The sequence below is a fragment of the Oryctolagus cuniculus genome, chromosome 6, assembly GCF_051225735.1.
Source record: "Oryctolagus cuniculus isolate XC-2025 breed Fujian yellow rabbit chromosome 6, ASM5122573v1, whole genome shotgun sequence".
Classification (NCBI taxonomy): domain Eukaryota; kingdom Metazoa; phylum Chordata; class Mammalia; order Lagomorpha; family Leporidae; genus Oryctolagus; species Oryctolagus cuniculus.
This window is the reverse complement of record NC_142872.1, coordinates 95,619,056-95,635,732: the sequence shown is the minus strand read 5'-3', so window position 1 is coordinate 95,635,732 and position 16,677 is coordinate 95,619,056. Positions and strand designations below refer to the sequence as shown.

The 16,677-nt window shown below is 39.0% G+C and overlaps 1 protein-coding gene across 1 annotated transcript; it reads right to left on the bottom strand.

Annotated features, from left to right (window-relative positions):
* Positions 1 to 390: 390 nt before the first annotated feature.
* LOC100347219 (protein tyrosine phosphatase type IVA 1-like) lies at positions 391 to 911 on the bottom strand. The gene is made up of 2 exons (XM_051843823.3): positions 717 to 911; positions 391 to 678 (listed from the first exon to the last, which is right to left on the bottom strand). Exons 1-2 carry the CDS (start codon positions 909 to 911, stop codon positions 391 to 393), a joined length of 483 nt encoding a protein of 160 aa, XP_051699783.2.
* Positions 912 to 16,677: the final 15,766 nt, after the last annotated feature.

The window sequence follows — 16,677 nt, the reverse complement described above, 5'->3', positions numbered from 1 at the left end:
TGTGGGCGCAGGGGCCCAAGGACTTGGGCCATCCTCTACTGCTTTCCCAGGCCACAGCAGAGAGGTGGATTGGAAAAGGAGCATCCGGGACTAGAACTGGTACCCATATGGGATGTTGACACCTACTGCGCTATGGTGCCAGCCTCGATAAGCACATTTCAAATACCAAACAGCAAGAATCTTTTGCTAAATGTTGAAATATGTTGGTTATAACCCAAAGATAGAGGTTGCAATTCTGTCAGATTTATGGCCTGGTAAAACTGCTTTACAATACCTTTTGGAAGTTTAACTAAACTTACTCACCAAGCCAACATGTTGGCTAATATACATGACAAATTAGATCCTGTCTCAAGTTCTACTTCCAGGGCAATAGCCTTAGGTACCCCAGTTTTACTGAATGCAACAGTTGTCTCTATGACCATTGGAGTCTGTGAAGCACAGCCACCTCTTAGGATGATATTTTTCCAAATACAAAAGTTGTTTGCTGTTAAAAGCTCCACGCCACTTTTGTCTTTTGAACTGTATTGCATCTTTATATTTCATTTCACTTTCATTGAATGCTAGGGTGACAAGCAATGGAGCTTTCCCAAGGACTGTAACATAATGAACAGTGATAACAACAACCAGGTCCTTCACAAACTTAATTTTTACAAGATTTAACCAGTCATCAATGATCAGGTTGCTTGTGGTCCACCATCACCAAAAGGCTAATGGATAACATGGCTGCCTTCTTTCTCCACAAGATTAGTGTCGTAAATTGCTGCACATACTCTTACTTGCATGGTAACTCCATATTTCTTAAGTTCCTCAATAAATTTATTTAATGTTGCATTGGTTGGATTATGTGTAATGAGAAATCTCATGTTCTTGTATGTGACTTCCACAGGAGCTGGGTGGTTCATGCAGGTCATGTTAATTTACTTAAGGAAACACTTAATAGGGTTATGAAAAAATTTGAAGAAAAACAAATACAGGCTGGCGCTGCGGCTCACTAGGCTAATCCTCTGCCTGTGGCGCCGGTACTCCAGGTTCTAGTCCTGGTCAGGGTGCCAGATTCTGTCCCGGTTGCTCCTCTTCCAGTCCAGCTTTCTGCTGTGGCCCAAGAAGGCAGTGGAGGATGGCCCAAGTCCTTGGGCCCTGCACCGCGTGGGAGACCAGGAGGAAGTACCTGACTCCTGGCTTCGGATCGGCATAGTGGCTATCTGAGGGGTGAACCAATGGAAAGAAGACCTTTCTCTCTGTCTCTCTCTCTCACTAACTCTGCCTGTCAAAAAAAAAAAAAAAAAAAAAAAGAAAGAAAGAAAAGAAAAAAGAAAAAAACAAATACAGAAATGACATGCAACGCAACTGAAGTCTACTTCACTATCTTCCACTTGTGATTCTCAGTGCTTTAAGTATGAAGTGGGGAGTAACAGGAAAGGAAATGAGCCTCCTAAGAAGAAGCAGCGATTCTTCAATCCAGTAATAGTGAAGCAATAGAAAGGAAGTGCACTGAGGTTTAGCCCATCCAGGTCAGAACTCTTAGAAAATGCTCTGTGGATTTTAACCCAACATTTTTGAGCCCAGGTTAACCACTGTTGGGGGGCTTCTTGGTGGAGTAGTAGCAAATCTTTACAGCTCACTTGTCTGCATAGAGGTCATGCTGTGCCTGGCAGTAGTCTCCACTGCCCTTCAGAAACTCCATAAATGTGTGACCAAGAGCACCACAGAACTGAGGGATATGTTTACTCACCGAAGATTGTGGCTTAATCATGCAGCCGATCCTGAGGTGGCAGTGACACGGGCAGGAGTGGTGGATGTAGGGCAGGGGGCCATGAATATTCTTATTATTAACTTAAATGAGGAGAAATTAAATAAGAAATTTGTACAACCCAGGACGTCAAGGCTCAAAATAATCTCTGAAAATGTGACATAATCTGACCACATAGTTCATTTCTAATGGCATATACAGACATGTCACAAGTGAGTACATGTTTCACTATTAAGTTTCCGATTTTTGTTTGTCATAATGCTTGTAGGGATTTCTAGAGAAAATTTCCAAAGATCCTGTCATACATCTGGGATGGAAAGAGGAAGGGTAATTGCACTAAAAGTTGGAAAATGTTTTAGCAAGAAAAATCTTTGGGAATATTTACCTGTTCTACCATATATTTATGTAACTGTTTATGTCTAGCCTCATTCTAAAAATGTGAGGTGGTAATTAGAAGATTAAAGTTTGTCTGGCAAAACTTAAGATTTGATGAAAATAGAAATAATATACTATTCAAAAGGGGATGGAAGGAGGAAAATATATTGAAATATAAATAATAAGAGTTTTAATTAGCTTGAGATGAGAATATTGAATTACTCACTGGAAAAAGAGAACTTTAAAAGAAACTAAGGGGTCTCTGTCTTAAAAAGTACTCTCAGCTTTGTAGTTAATTAGAGTAAGATAATTTTCCTGTGCTCTGTGGAAATTCAGTTACTGAAGCACAAAATATCCCACTGTAAAGTGTGCAACAGCAAAGATCCTCACATCAATGAGTTAGCAATGTGATAAATATTTCTGAATGACAAATTTCCTTTACCAAGTGAATAAAAACTTTTCAAACAAGAAGAACTTAATTGCATACATCTTCAAGTTGGAAAATAAATACTATCAAAAAATAAGCAAACAATGGAAAAAAGTATTAGTGATCTTATTTATCCTTGTGAAGTATTCTTGGCATATCCACATAACACATATGCTGTTGTGGAAGACATTTTTGTAGGAATTGGGGCATGGTAAGATGAAAATGACAATGTATTTCAGATTTGTTAGATACAAAAGCAACAAGCAATTATGGCCATGTGGGAAGTACTACAGAATTGAGTCCCCTACAAGATGCACACATACACACACACACACACATTACAAATAAATTACAGGCTGTTCCTTACTATCTGTGGGGGATTGTTTCCAGGATCCCAACAGATATCAGAATCTGTAGATGCTCAAATCCCTTATATTAAATAGTGTAATATTTTCTTATAACCTGTATATGTTCTCCTGTTTATTTTATTTTCTTGAAGATTTATTCAGTTATTTATTTGAAAGGGAGAGAAGCGGGGGGAGAGAGTGAGAGAGAGAGAGAGAGAATCTTCCATCTGCTGACTCACTCCCCAAATGGCCAGAACAGCCTTGGCTGGACTAGGCTGGAATAATGTGGCAGGAATTCCATCCATGTCTTCCAGGTGTATGGCAGGAACCCAGGTACTTGGACCACTGTCTGCCCCCTCCCAGATGTATTAGCAGGAAGCTGAATCAGAAATGGAGTAGCCAGGACTCAAGCTGGTACTCTGATTTGGGAGGCTGGCATCTCAAGTGGAGGCTTAATCTGCTGAGCACAAATGCTGGCTCCTGCAAGTATTTATTTAAAAAATAGATTTACCTGGGTTTTCTCAAACATGATAAGGAGACAGCTTTCAAAGAACAACTATTAATAAGTTATAGGTCTTTGAACTTTTGGGGAATAGTGTGTGGGGTTATTCCTTCTAAAGCAAAACATAGTATGAAAATAGGTACATTGCAACCAGATAATGAGACACATTTCAAAGTCAAGTATGTATGTGTCTGTTGGCCATTTGCATTTCATCCTTTGAAAAATATCTGTTCATGTCCTTTGTCCATTTATTGCCTGAATTATTTTGTAGTGTTGAGTTTCTTGAGCTGTACATAGATTTATCAATTGCATAGTTTGCAAATTATTTTCTCCCATTCTGTTTATTGCCTATTCACTTCATTGAGTGTTGCCTTTGTTGTGCAGAAGCTTCTTAGCTTGATATAATGCCATTTGCTTGTTTTTGCTTTTATTGCCTGTCGTTCTGGGGTCTTTTCCAAGTAGCCATCAGGGAAATGAAAATAAAAACCACAATGAGGATTTACCTCAACCCAGTTAGAATGGCTACCATCAAAAAATAAATAATAGTAAAAAACAAACAATAAATGCTGGCGAGGATGTGGGGAAAAGGTACATGAATGCACTGTTGGTGGGAACGTAAACTAGTAAAACCATCATGAAAAGCAGTATGGAGATTCCTCAGAAATCTGAAAACAGATTTATCATAGGACCCAGTCATCCCATTCTTGGGAATTTAACGCAACAAAATGAATTCAGCATATGAAAGAGTTATTTCTATGCCCATGTTTATTGCAGCTCAATTCGCACTAACTAAGACATGGAATAAACCCAGATGTCCATCAGCTGATGACTGGATAAGGAAAATGTGGTATATGTACATTGTGGAGTACTATTGAGTCATAAAAAAAGAATGAAGTGCTACCTTTTATAACAGAATGGATGCAACTGGAAACCATTATGCTTAGTCCTAAAAACTATGCCAGTGCTGAAAATACAAATGTTCCATTTTCTGTGATTTATGGTTCTTAATATACAGAGTTCAAAAAGTGTAATGTATATGAGTGACATTGACATTTTGAGATTTGATTATTGTTTATAGCCCTTGTCTATACCATTAAGGAACAGTGGTTTTTCCATTTACCATTTGTTGAATTCTTTATTTGGTGGAGGGTTAAACTTGTGATTATAAAATAAACTGAAATTATGTCATTGTAAAAATTAAAAGAAAAAATAAGAAAGGAATGAGGAGGGAGGGTGACACTATTTATATATTAAAAGATATTTTCTTAGTGAGTATTCCATTATTCAAAGTTAATTTAAAAATATTTATTTCTCAATTTATTTGAAATGTAGAGAGACAAACACACAAACACAAAACACACACATATCTATCTATCTATATCTATCTATATCTATCTATGTATCTATGTATCTATCTATCTATCTATCTATCTATCTTTGCATCTATGTTCATCAAAGATATAGTTCTGCAGAGAGTCCTTTTTTTTTTTTTTTTTTGGTTTGTGCGTGTGTGTTTCATATTATATTTGCTTTTGGTATCAGAATGATGCTAGCCTCATAGAAAAAGTTTGTAAGAGTTACATCCTGTTCAATGTTTGGGAATATTTCAAAGAGTATTGGAGTTAGTTCCTCTTTAAGTGTGGGAATTCAGTAGTAAAGCCACAGTGTCCTGAAATTGTCACTGATGGAAGACTTTTGATTACTGCTTCAATGTCACTGCTTGCTACAGGTCTGTTTAGATTGTCTATAGCTTATTGATTTAGTCCTGGTAGGTTATATATATCCAGCAATTTATCTATTTCTTCAAAGTTTTCCAGGTTATCAAGCATATAGGTTTTCATAGTGGTTTCTTAGGATCATTTGTATTTCAGTGGTGTTGATTGTAGTATTTCCTGTTTCATCTCTAATTTTTATTTATTTTAGTTTTTATGTTTTTTACTTTGGCTAAATGTCAATCATTTCTGCTTATTTTCTCAAAAAACCAGCTCTTTGGTGTATTTTTTTTTTTAGTTTCAATTTCAGTTACTTCTGCTCTGATCCTTATAATTTATTGCCTCTTGCTGATTCTAGGTGTGGTTTTCTTGTTTTTCTAAGTATTCAAAATGCATAATAAATAATATATTTGATAAATTTCTCTTTTTGAATGTAAACACAATGCTATAAACTTCCCTATTCTTACTATGTTTGCTGTATCCCACAGGGTTTTGTTGTGTTTTCATTTTCATTTATTTTAAGAACATTTCTGTTTTTCTTTTTAATTTCTTCAGTGACCCATTGTTCTTTCAGTAACATGCTGTTTAATTGCCATGAGAGAAGATTTTATTTTACAAAGCATTGACCTAATTAGCAAAATGAAATGTTTCTGAATAAAAAGTCTAAAGGAATAGTGTGTGTATGTATGTCTCTCTGTGTGTGTTACTAAAATATCATGATTGCTTGATTCTTAGATGGATTTTAAACTTGAAAGAATTCTTGATTAGTAGAAAGAAAGATATTTATAAGAAGATGGAACATTCTTAGAAAAGCAGGGATGATTAGATGAGCTTTGCTAAGTTACACTGATGTAGTCCATCAAAAAATGAAAAAATTCACCATCTAATTCTTGTTCTAGGTAATCTGAAAAAGACAAGATGGCTTGGGTTGCCAGCAACTGAGCATGGTAACTAAGAAACTGATTTATAAAGCAGACAAGGAATTCATGTAACTACCCAACACAAAGCAGATCTTCCAAGTAGAATTATCCCCATCTTGTTCTCTGCATGATAAGTGTGCTTAGTCCAGAGTCCCAACAACTCTCATAATATATTCAGTGATTCATTCATTTTCCCCTGAGGCAAATACATTAGCAATTCATAATTGGACTTTATAAAAATGTTACTATAAAAGTATTTGGTGATATGTTGACTATCAAATTCAGGTACTGTATCTTTTCCTCCTGGAACTAATTCAACTTTGTTGATTAAATATGTGTAATGTATTGTAGGATATACATTTATAAGTTCATTCAGTTAAGAATTTCTTCTTCGTGCATATTTTTGTTTGGAAGGTTAGTGTGGTTGAAATTATACTTTATGGTTTTTTTTTAAAGATTTATTTTATTTATTTGAAAGGCAGAGTTACAGAGAGAGGCAGAGATAGACAGAGACGTCTTCCATCTGCTGGTTCACTTCCCAGAAGGCTGCAACAGCTGAAGCTGAGCCAATCCGAAGCCAGGAGCCAGGACTTTCTTCCAGTTCTCCCACGTGGGTGCAGGGGCCCACGGACTTGGGCCAACTTTGCTACCCTCCCAGGCCATAGCAGAGAGCTGGATCGGAAGTGGAGCTGCTGGGACTCAAAGCAGAGCCCATATGGGATGCTGTGCTTCAGGCTAGGGCTTTAACCCACTGTGCCACAGAGCCAGCCCCTGTACTTTATGTTTAAAAACTGAGTTTAAGTGAATGTTACCACAGCTTAGAATTGCAAATTAGGTGAGCAGGAAGATATTACTCTTTGATGAAAAAATGTGTCAACTGAAGAGGAGTGTAGATGCTAAGAAATGTATTCATTTTGTATTCTATGATTTTCAACACTGGAGAAAGCAAGGAGCTAGTCAGTCACATTCAATAAATTCTTTCTGATGACTCTTTACTGAAGCCTGTGTTTGGGATTTCAGCCATTGATGTTGTATGTTACTTGGCTACTCACTGGGGAGTCAGGAAAGGACCTTACCAAGGAACACACGGCACGGAACTCCAATCAGCCTTCCCAGGGGGCATCGCTTTGCCTCACTGGTAGTATTTCTGCCTTTCCTGCGTACTCTGGTGCTGTACGTTTTAGTGTAGTAAATCTCCACCTGAGACATGACACTGTTCTGGGTCCATAGCCATTAGATCTTCCAAAAGGGACGACAGAGCCCTGACAGGGACTGGGAGAGATTGCCATGTACAACAAGTGACGATTGAACAAATTACACCTCCCACCCCTCTGCTTGGATAATTTATTGGCAAAATTTCATTGCAAGCCTCTGTAGCCCTCATTGTATTACAGTGCTGTGTAGAGAAGTGGCAGGTGCAGCTGCTTTCATTGGAATAAAAAGGAAGGAGGCAGTGTAATGACAGCATTAGGCCAAAGGATAGAAGCAGAGTTACAAAACTAGAAGTTCAAAAGCAAAAAAACAAAAAACAAAAAACAACATCAAGATCTGCATCAAAAGTTCATGATCTGGACAGTTATTTAAATTTACAGAAAAGTCTTTAAATATTTCAGCCTTCATAGAATTATAGACAGCAAATCAGTGGGTAACCTTGCAGAACCACTACTTCTTACATATCCTCGCTCCTCTGGATTTGTCAGGGGCATTTGCTCTTGATTACATTATTTCTTTTTTTTAATTTTTTTTATTTTTTTTTAACTTTTATTTAATGAATATAAATTTCCAAAGTACGGTTTATGGATTACAATGGCTTCCCCCCCATAACTTCCCTCCCACCCGCAACTCTCCCCTTTCCCATTCCCTCTCCCCTTCCATTCACATGAGGATTCATTTTCAATTCTCTTTATATACAGAAGATCAGTTTAGCATACATTAAGTAAAGATTTCAACAGTTTGCTCCCACACAGAAACATAAAGTGAAAAATAATAGATGATTTTTTAAATGATGATGAAATCAGATCAGACCTATTGTCATGTTTAATCCCAGCGAGAGTCATGTTGGGAATTGCTAATTTCTTCTTTTTTTTTTTTTAACAGAAGATCAGTTTAGTATACATTAAGTAAAGATTTCAACAGTTTGCACCCACATAGAAACACAAAGTGAAATATACTGTTTGAGTACTCATTATAGCATTAAGCCTCAATGTACAGCACATTAAGGACAGAGATCCTACATGAGGAGTAAGTACACAGTGACTCCTGTTGTTGACTTTACAAATTGACACTCCTGTTTATGGCATCAGTAATCTCCCTATGCACCAGTCATGAGTTTCCAAGGCTATGGAAGCCCCTTGAGTTCTCCGACTCTTATCTTGTTTAGACAAGGTCATAGTCAAAGTGGAGGTTCTCTCCTCCCTTCAGAGAAAGGTACCTCCTTCTTTGAAGACCTGTTCTTTCCACTGGGATCTCACTCACAGAGATCTTTCATTTAGTTTTTTTTATTTTTTTATTTTTTTTGCCAGAGTGTCTTGGCTTTCCATGCCTGAAATACTCTCATGGGCTTTTCAGCCAGATTGGAATGCCTTTAGGGCTGATTCTGAGGCCAGAGTGCTGTTTCGGACATCTGCCATTCTATGAGTCTGCTGAGTATCTCGCTTCCCATGTTGGATCACTCTCCCCTTTATTTATTCTATCAGTTAGTATTAGCAGGTACTAGACTTGTTTATGTGCTCCCTTTGACTCTTAGTCCTTTCATTATGATCAATTGTGAACTGAAATTGATCACTTGGACTAGTGAGATGGCATTTGTACATGCCACCATGATGGGATTAAATTGGAGTCCCCTGGTATATTTCTAACTCTACCATTTGGGGCAAGTCAGCTTGAGCATGTCCCAAATTGTACATCTCTTCCCTCTCTTATTCCCACTCTTATGTTTAACAGGGATCACATTTCAGTTAAATTTCAACACTTAAGAATAACTGTGCATTAATTACAGAATTAAACCAGTCATATTAAGCAGAACAGACAAAAAAAAAAAAAAACTACTAAGAGGGATAATGTATTAAGTTGTTCATTAACAGTCAGGGCTATGCTGATCAAGTCACCGTTTCTCATAGTGTCGATTTCACTTCAACAGGTTTTCTTTTTGGTGTTCAGTCAGTTGTCACCGATCAGGGTGAACATATGGTATTTGTCCCTTTGGGACTGGCTTATTTCACTCAGCATGATGTGTTCCAGATTCCTCCATTTTGTTGCAAATGACTGGATTTCGTTGTTTCTTACTGTGGTTTAGTATTCTAAAGAGTACATATCCTATAATTTCTTTATCCAGTCTACTGTTGATGGGCATTTAGGTTGGTTCCAGGTCTTGGCTATTGTGAATTGTGCTGCAATAAACATTAGGGTGCAGACCGCTTTTTTGTTTGCCAATTTCATTTCCTTTGGGTAAATTCCAAGGAGTGGGATGGCTGGGTCGAACGGTAGGGTTATCTTCAGGTTTCTGAGGAATCTCCAGACTGACTTCCATAGTGGCTTGACCAGTTTGCATTCCCACCAACAGTGGGTTAGTGTCCCTTTTTCCCCACATCCTCGCCAGCATCTGTTGTTGGTAGATTTCTGTATGTGATCCATTCTCACCGGGGTGAGGTGAAACCTCATTGTGGTTTTGATTTGCATTTCCCTGATTGCTAATGACCTTGAACATTTTTTCATGTGCCTGTTGGCCATTTGGATTTCCTCTTTTGAAAAATGTCTATTGAGGTCCTTGGCCTATCTCTTAAGTGGGTTGTTTGTTTTGTTTTTGTGGAGTTTCTTGATCTCTTTGTAGATTCTGGTTATTAACCCTTTATCTGTTGCATAGTTTGCAAATATTTTTTCCCATTCTGTCAGTTGTCTCTTCACTCTCCTGACTGTTTCTTTTGCAGTACAGAAACTGCTCAGTTTGATGCAATCCCAATAGTTGATTTTGGCTTTGACTGCCTGTGCCTCCCGGGTCTTTTCCAGAAATTCTTTGCCTGTGCCAATATCTTGAAGGGTTTCTCCAATGTTCTCTAGTAACTTGATGGTGTCGGGTTTAGTTCATAGATTTAGGTCTTTAATCCATATTGAGTGGATTTTTGTGTAAGGTGTAAGGTAGGGGTCTTGCTTCATGATTCTGCACGTGGAAATCCAGTTTTCCCAGCACCATTTATTGAATAGACTGTCCTTGCTCCCGGAATTGGTTTTAGATCCTTGATCAAATATAAGTTGGCTGTAGATGTTTGGGTTGATTTCTGGTGTTTCAATTCTGTTCCATTGGTCTATCCATCTGTTTCTGTACCAGTACCATGCTGTTTTGATTACAACTGCCCTGTAGTATGTCCTGAAATCTGGTATTGTGATGCCTCCGGCTTTGTTTTTGTTGTACAAGATTGCTTTAGCTATTCGAGGTCTCTTGTGCCTCCATATAAATTTCAGCACCATTTTTTCCAGATCTGAGAAGGTCTTCGGTATCTTGATTGGTATTGCATTTAATCTATAAATTGCTTTTGGGAGAATGGACATTTTGATGATGTTGATTCTTCCAATCCATGAGCATGGAAGATTTTTCCATTTCTTGGTATCCTCTTCTATTTCTTTCTTTAAGGTTTTGTAATTTTCATCGTAGAGATCTTTAACGTCCTTGGTTAAGTTTATTCCAAGGTATTTGATTGTTTTTGTAGCTATTGTGAATGGGATTGATCTTAGCAGTTCTTTCTCAGTCATGGCATTGCTTGTGTATACAAAGGCTGTTGATTTTTGTGCATTGATTTTATACCCTGCTACTTTCCCAAAATCTTCTATGAGTTCCAATAGTCTCTTAGTAGAGTTCTTTGGGTCCCCTAAATAAAGAATCATATCATCTGCAAAGAGGAATAGTTTGAGTTCTTCCTTCCCAATTTGTATCCCTTTAATTTCTTTTTATTGCCTAATAGCTCTGGCTAGAACTTCCAGAACTATGTTGAATAGCAGTGGTGAGAGTGGGCATCCCTGTCTGGTACCAGATCTCAGTGGAAATGCTTCCAACTTTTCCCCATTCAATAGGATGTTGGCTGTGGGTTTTTCATATATTGCTTTGATTGTATTGAGGAATGTTCCTTCCAAACCCAGTTTGCTTAGAGTTTTCATCATGAACGGGTGTTGTATTTTATCAAATGCTTTCTAGGCATCTATGGAGATAATCATATGGTTTTTCTTCTGCAGTCTGTTAATGTGGTGAATCACATTGATTGATTTGCGAATGTTGAACCATCCCTGCATACCAGGGATAAATCCCACTTGGTCTGGGTGGATGATCTTTCTGATGTGTTGTTGCATTCTATTGGCGAGAATTTTATTGAGGATTTTTGCATCTATGTTCATCAGGGATATTGGTCTGTAATTCTCTTTCAATGCTGCATCTTTTTCCGGCTTAGGAATTAAGGTGATGCTGGCTTCATAGAAAGAATTTGGGAGGACTCCCTCTTTTTCGATTGTTCTGAATAGTTTGAGAAGAATTGGAGTCAGTTCTTCTTTAAATGTCTGGTAGAATTCAGCAGTGAATCCATCTGGTCCTGGGCTTTTCTTTGTTGGGAGGGCCTTTATTACTGTTTCAATTTCTGTCTCAGTTATGGGTCTGTTTAGGTTTTCGATGTCTTCCTGGTTCAATTTAGGTAGGTTGCATGTGTCCAGGAATCTATCCATTTCTGATAGGTTTCCCTGTTTGCTGGCATACAAGTCCTTGTAGTAATTTCTGATGATTCTTTTTATTTCTGTGGTGTCTGTTGTTACGTTTCCTTTTTCATCTCTGATTTTATTGATTTGGGTCTTTTCTCTTCTTTTTTTAGTTAGTTGGGCCAATGGGGTGTCAATTTTGTTTATTTTCTCAAAAAACCAGCTCCTTCCTCGTTTGGCTGATTTTTTGTAATGTTTTTCTTGATTCAATCCTGTTGATTTCTTCTCTGATTTTAATTATTTCTCTTCTCCTACTAGATTTGGGTCTGGTTTGCTGTAGGTTTTCTAGATCCTTGAGGTGAATTGAAAGCTCATCTATTTGGTGCCTTTCCAATTTCTTGGTGTAGGCACCTATTGATATAAACTTTCCTCTTAACACTGCTTTTGCTGCATCCCATAAGTTTTGGTATGTTGTGCTGTTATCCTCATTTACTTCTAGAAAATTTTTGATTTCTTTTTTAATTTCTTCTATGACCCATTGTTCATTCAGGAGCATGTTGTTCAATCTCCATGTATTTGCGTATGCTCTAGGGATTCCTGAGTTGCTAATTTCCAACTTCATTCCTTTATGGTCTGAGAAGCTGCATGGTATGATTCTAATTCTTTTGAATTTGCTGAGACTTGCTTTATGGCCTAATATGTGGTCAATCCTAGAGGAGGTTCCATGTACTGCTGAGAAGAATGTAAAATCTTTAGCTGTAGGATTGAAAGTTCTGTATATATCTGTTAGATCCATTTGGGCTATAGTGCCGTTTAAATCTACTGTATCCTTGTTGATCTTCTGTCCTGTTGATCTGTCTATTTCTGAGAGTGGAGTATTGAAGTCCCCCAGTACTATTGTATTGGGGTCTAAGTCTCCCTTTAAGTCTGTTAACAAATCTTTTAGATAAACTGGTGCCCTGTAGTTAGGTGCATATACATTGATAATTGTTATATCTTCTTGTTGTATTGATCCCTTAATCATTATATAGTGTCCCCCTTTGTCACTCTTAACAGTTTTTGTGGTAAAGTTTATGGTGTCTGATATTAAGATGGCTACGCCCGCTCTTTTTTCATTTCTGTTGGCATGGTATATCTTTTTCCAGCCTTTCACTTTCAGTCTGTATGGATCTTTGTTGGAAAGATGCATTTCTTGTAAGCAGCAAATAGATGGGTTTTGTTCCTTAACCCAATCAGCCAATCTGTGTCTTTTAACTGGACAGTTCAGGCCATTCACGTTCAATGTGACTAATGATAACTGGTAACTTTGCCCTGCCATTTGCCAAAGATAAGTTCTAATATATGCTTTGAATTCCCTGTGATCTTTTGCTGTGAAGTTTCCTTCCTTTACCTTCTTTCATATTGATGACTGTGTTTCTGTGTTTCTGTGTGTAACACATCTTTAAGCATCTTTTGCAGGGCTGGACGAGTGGCAATAAATTCTTTCAATTTCTGTTTGCTATGAAAAGTCTTTATTTCACCTTCATTCACAAATGATAGCTTTGCAGGATATAATATTCTGGGCTGGCAGTTGTTCTCTCTTAGTACCTGGGCTATATCTCGCCATTCCCTCCTAGCTTGTAGGGTTTCTGATGAGAAGTCAGCTGTGAGTCTGATTGGAGATCCTCTGAGATTAATTTGACGTTTCTCTCTTGCACATTTTAGGATCTTTTCTTTCTGTTTCACTGTGGAGAGTTTAATTACAACGTGTCGTGGTGAGGATCTCTTTTGGTTGTGTTTATTAGGGGTTCTGTGAGCTTCCTGTACTAGGATTTCTCTGTCCTTCTCCAAACCTGGGAAATTTTCTGCTAATATCTCACTAAAAAGGCCTTCTAATCCTTTCTCCCTCTCCATGCCTTCAGGAACTCCTAAAACCCGAATGTTGGGTTTTTTAATAGTATCCTGAAGATTCCTGACAATATGTTTTAGATTTCTAATTTCCTCTTCTTTTCTTTGGTCTGACTGTATCCTTTCCTGTTCTCTGTCTTCTAAGTCCGATATTCTCTCTTCTGCTTCACCCATTCTGTTTGTAAGGCTCTCTATTGTGTTTTTCATTTGATCTATTGAATTCTTCACTTCATTATGATTTCTCGTCACTATCACAGTTTCCTGTTGTACTAGTTGTTTTGTTTCATTTTGATTCCTCCTTAATATTTCATTTTCACGAGAGAGATTTTCTACCTTGTCCATTAAGGATTTCTGTAGTTCAAGAATTTGTTTTTGAGAACTTCTTAATGTTCTTATCAATTTTTTGAGATCTGCTTCTTGCATTTCTTCTATGTCATCATCTTCATAATCTTGAATTGGGGTGTCTTTTTCATTTGGGGGCGTCATGGTGACTTCCTTGTTTCTATTATCTCGGTTTTTGCGTTTGTTATTTGGCATATTAGAGATATTTGGTTTCTTCACTGTGGTGCTTTTTCTTGTTATACTATGACTCCAGATTAAGTGGACTGTCTGATTTTGATGGAGCCTTAGAGGCTTGAGATGGGTGTGGCCTGAGAGCTCTGTTTGGTGTGCCAAAGGTGACACTCCCAGGTTAGGCGTGATAGCTCTCTCTCTCTCTCTTTCTTTCTTTTTTTGATTCAAAAGGGAAGTAATTCCGCACAGCTGAACGAAGTTGGAGGTAGTTAGCAGGCAAATGATATACCCACAGGAGCCAGAGATCGGAATCTCTTTCCCAAGGACCTCACAGGGAATCTGTTCGGCCCTCAGAGTGGGCTCAAAGTCTCCTCCAGTCTCCCACTGGGTTGCCAAAGTTACGGAATTGTAGCATCTCTGGAGAGTACTCACGTGAATTCTGTGAGTTCTCTCCCCCACCGTCTCTTTTTTCACAGTCTCAGTTCAGTAGCACCACAAATTTACTAGGTCCTAATCTCCTGTTAATTCGCCCCGCCCAGAGTCAGGTTTTTCTGCTAGGCTCAGGGCTGATGCAGACCTGAGGTCGCTCTGCTTATGACGTATGTCCAAGATGGCGCCTGCTCTTTGTCTTGCTTGCCCTTGAGAGGTGAGCGGAGAGAGAGAAACCCGTGTCCGTACCAGTCACCTTTTTCTCTCTCTCTCTCTCTCTCTCTCTTCCAGTTAGCCTGGTGAACTCCCCCCCCCCCCCGGGGGTCGTTCCCTCTAGTCTCCTCTCTCCGCTTGCCTGCCGGTGTCTCGGGCTATTGAGGTTCGGCTCACCTCGCGTTCCAGCACTGGTGTGTTGAGTCTGCCGCTGGTGTCCCGAACTGTGGTCTCCCAAGCTCTCCACGCAGGTCCACTGTGAATCACGTGTTTCGGAAGAGTTTCTTCTGCTGTTTCCTCCCCTACTCTTCCTCGAACCTGCAGTATCTCCACTGTTATTAAACTGTCTCTCCCTGGACTATCAGTGTGCTCCCTTCCTATTCCGCCATCTTGCCTCCCTCTACATTATTTCTTAATGTTATCTCCTGACATAGTCCAGATAAGTAAGGATGGAGGATGTGCTTGTTAGTCCCGGGAATTTGGTAGCTTCTGCTGGTGGCTACCATCGGGCAAGGTCAGATCAACTTTTCAGGACTGAGACCCTTGGGGACCCTTGGCTCTTTGAAGTCCCTCTGTGGGACTTGCTCTGTGTCAGTGACAGTACTTCTTCAAGGTCTCACACCAATGCCTTGCCTTCCTCCCACTTTAGATTTTCTTCTGTGTAACTCACATCCAGTCATGATAACGTGCAGCTCTTTCCCATTCAGGGGAACAATTCTGAGGAGCCATCTCTGTCCCAGGGCTCTCTGTGCATTTGACCGCGGCTTTTGCTGAGATGGTTTCTCATTTCACCCACTTGCTTTGGCCTACCTTAGGTCACCCCTGGCCCCTGCAGATGGTAATCCCAGTGAGCCACCTACATCTGAGCTTCTGCTTCACAGTCTGTCTCCTTTGTGGTATTGCTGAAGAAAACTGGCTCTGACTGGTCTGATGCATCTTTGCTTATCCAGGCTTATCGTCACCAGCTCTGGCTGCAGTGGGGCCCAACTTTTGAGCTCTTAACATTATAAACTTAAACAAATTTGCACTTAAGGTCAATCACTGCTTCAGTAGTGTGCCTGTTATAGTAGGAAGGCTCCAGTTCTGTACAAAAACCAGTTCTCCCCTCCAAATGTCACACATGCTAGATGATAGCCAGCAAAGATGTTGATACCCTAGTTCCTGGAACTTCTGATTATGTCACCTTCCATGACAAAAGAAACAGATTAGATGGAATTAAAAAGGTGGCTCTAATACAGGAAGAATACTAGGTGGGCTCCATGAAAATATGTGAACACTGAGATGTGGAAGAAAGCAACAGACCATTAATGCAGAGAGATGAGCTGAAAGAAGCTGAGGAGACAGTCAAAGCCCCAGAAGGGTTCAACACATTACTGCTGGCTTTTGAGACCGTTGAAAGAGGAAAAGGAGGCAAACTAGAAGCTAGAAAAGGCAAAGGAGATTCCAGTAGGAACACACCCCTTCTGAAATCTGGATCTAGGTCTTCTGAGACTCTCAGCAGAGAAACCAGATGAGCCACAAACTTCTGGACACTAAGTTGTGGTACTTTGTTGCTACAGCAATCAAAACCGTATATGTGTTTCTTCTCCACTGCCTTCATTTCAGCCACTTTCACATCCTCCTTTATTCAGTCATTACCATTGTCCTCGTCTTTGTCATCATCGCCATTTTCATCATTGTTATCATTGTGCCTTTGTGTTGAGTGCTTATTAATAGATGCCCTGGGCTTAGTGCTTCATATCCATGGTTGTCTGATCTCTAGATCTTGACAACAATACTGCCAGGTAGGTATTATTAACTCTTCTTGAGAAACGGGCTGAGTCCTGAAAGGGTAATCAATTAATCACAGAACACATAGATGGAAGTGTAAGGTCCTAAAGAGCTATCTCTGTGCATAAAGCTATTTCAACTTTAAAGAAGGCAAAATGA

What these genes read in the sequence shown, in the direction of transcription:
- LOC100347219 (XM_051843823.3), bottom strand. Translation starts at nt 911, where the DNA reads ATGACCTGCATGAACCACCCAGCTCCTGTGGAAGTCACATACAAGAAC. An exon ending in AGAAAGAAGGCAGCCATGTT is followed by an intron (nt 679 to 716) that starts ATCCATTAGCCT and finishes ACCACAAGCAAC; the next exon opens with CTGATCATTGATGACTGGTT.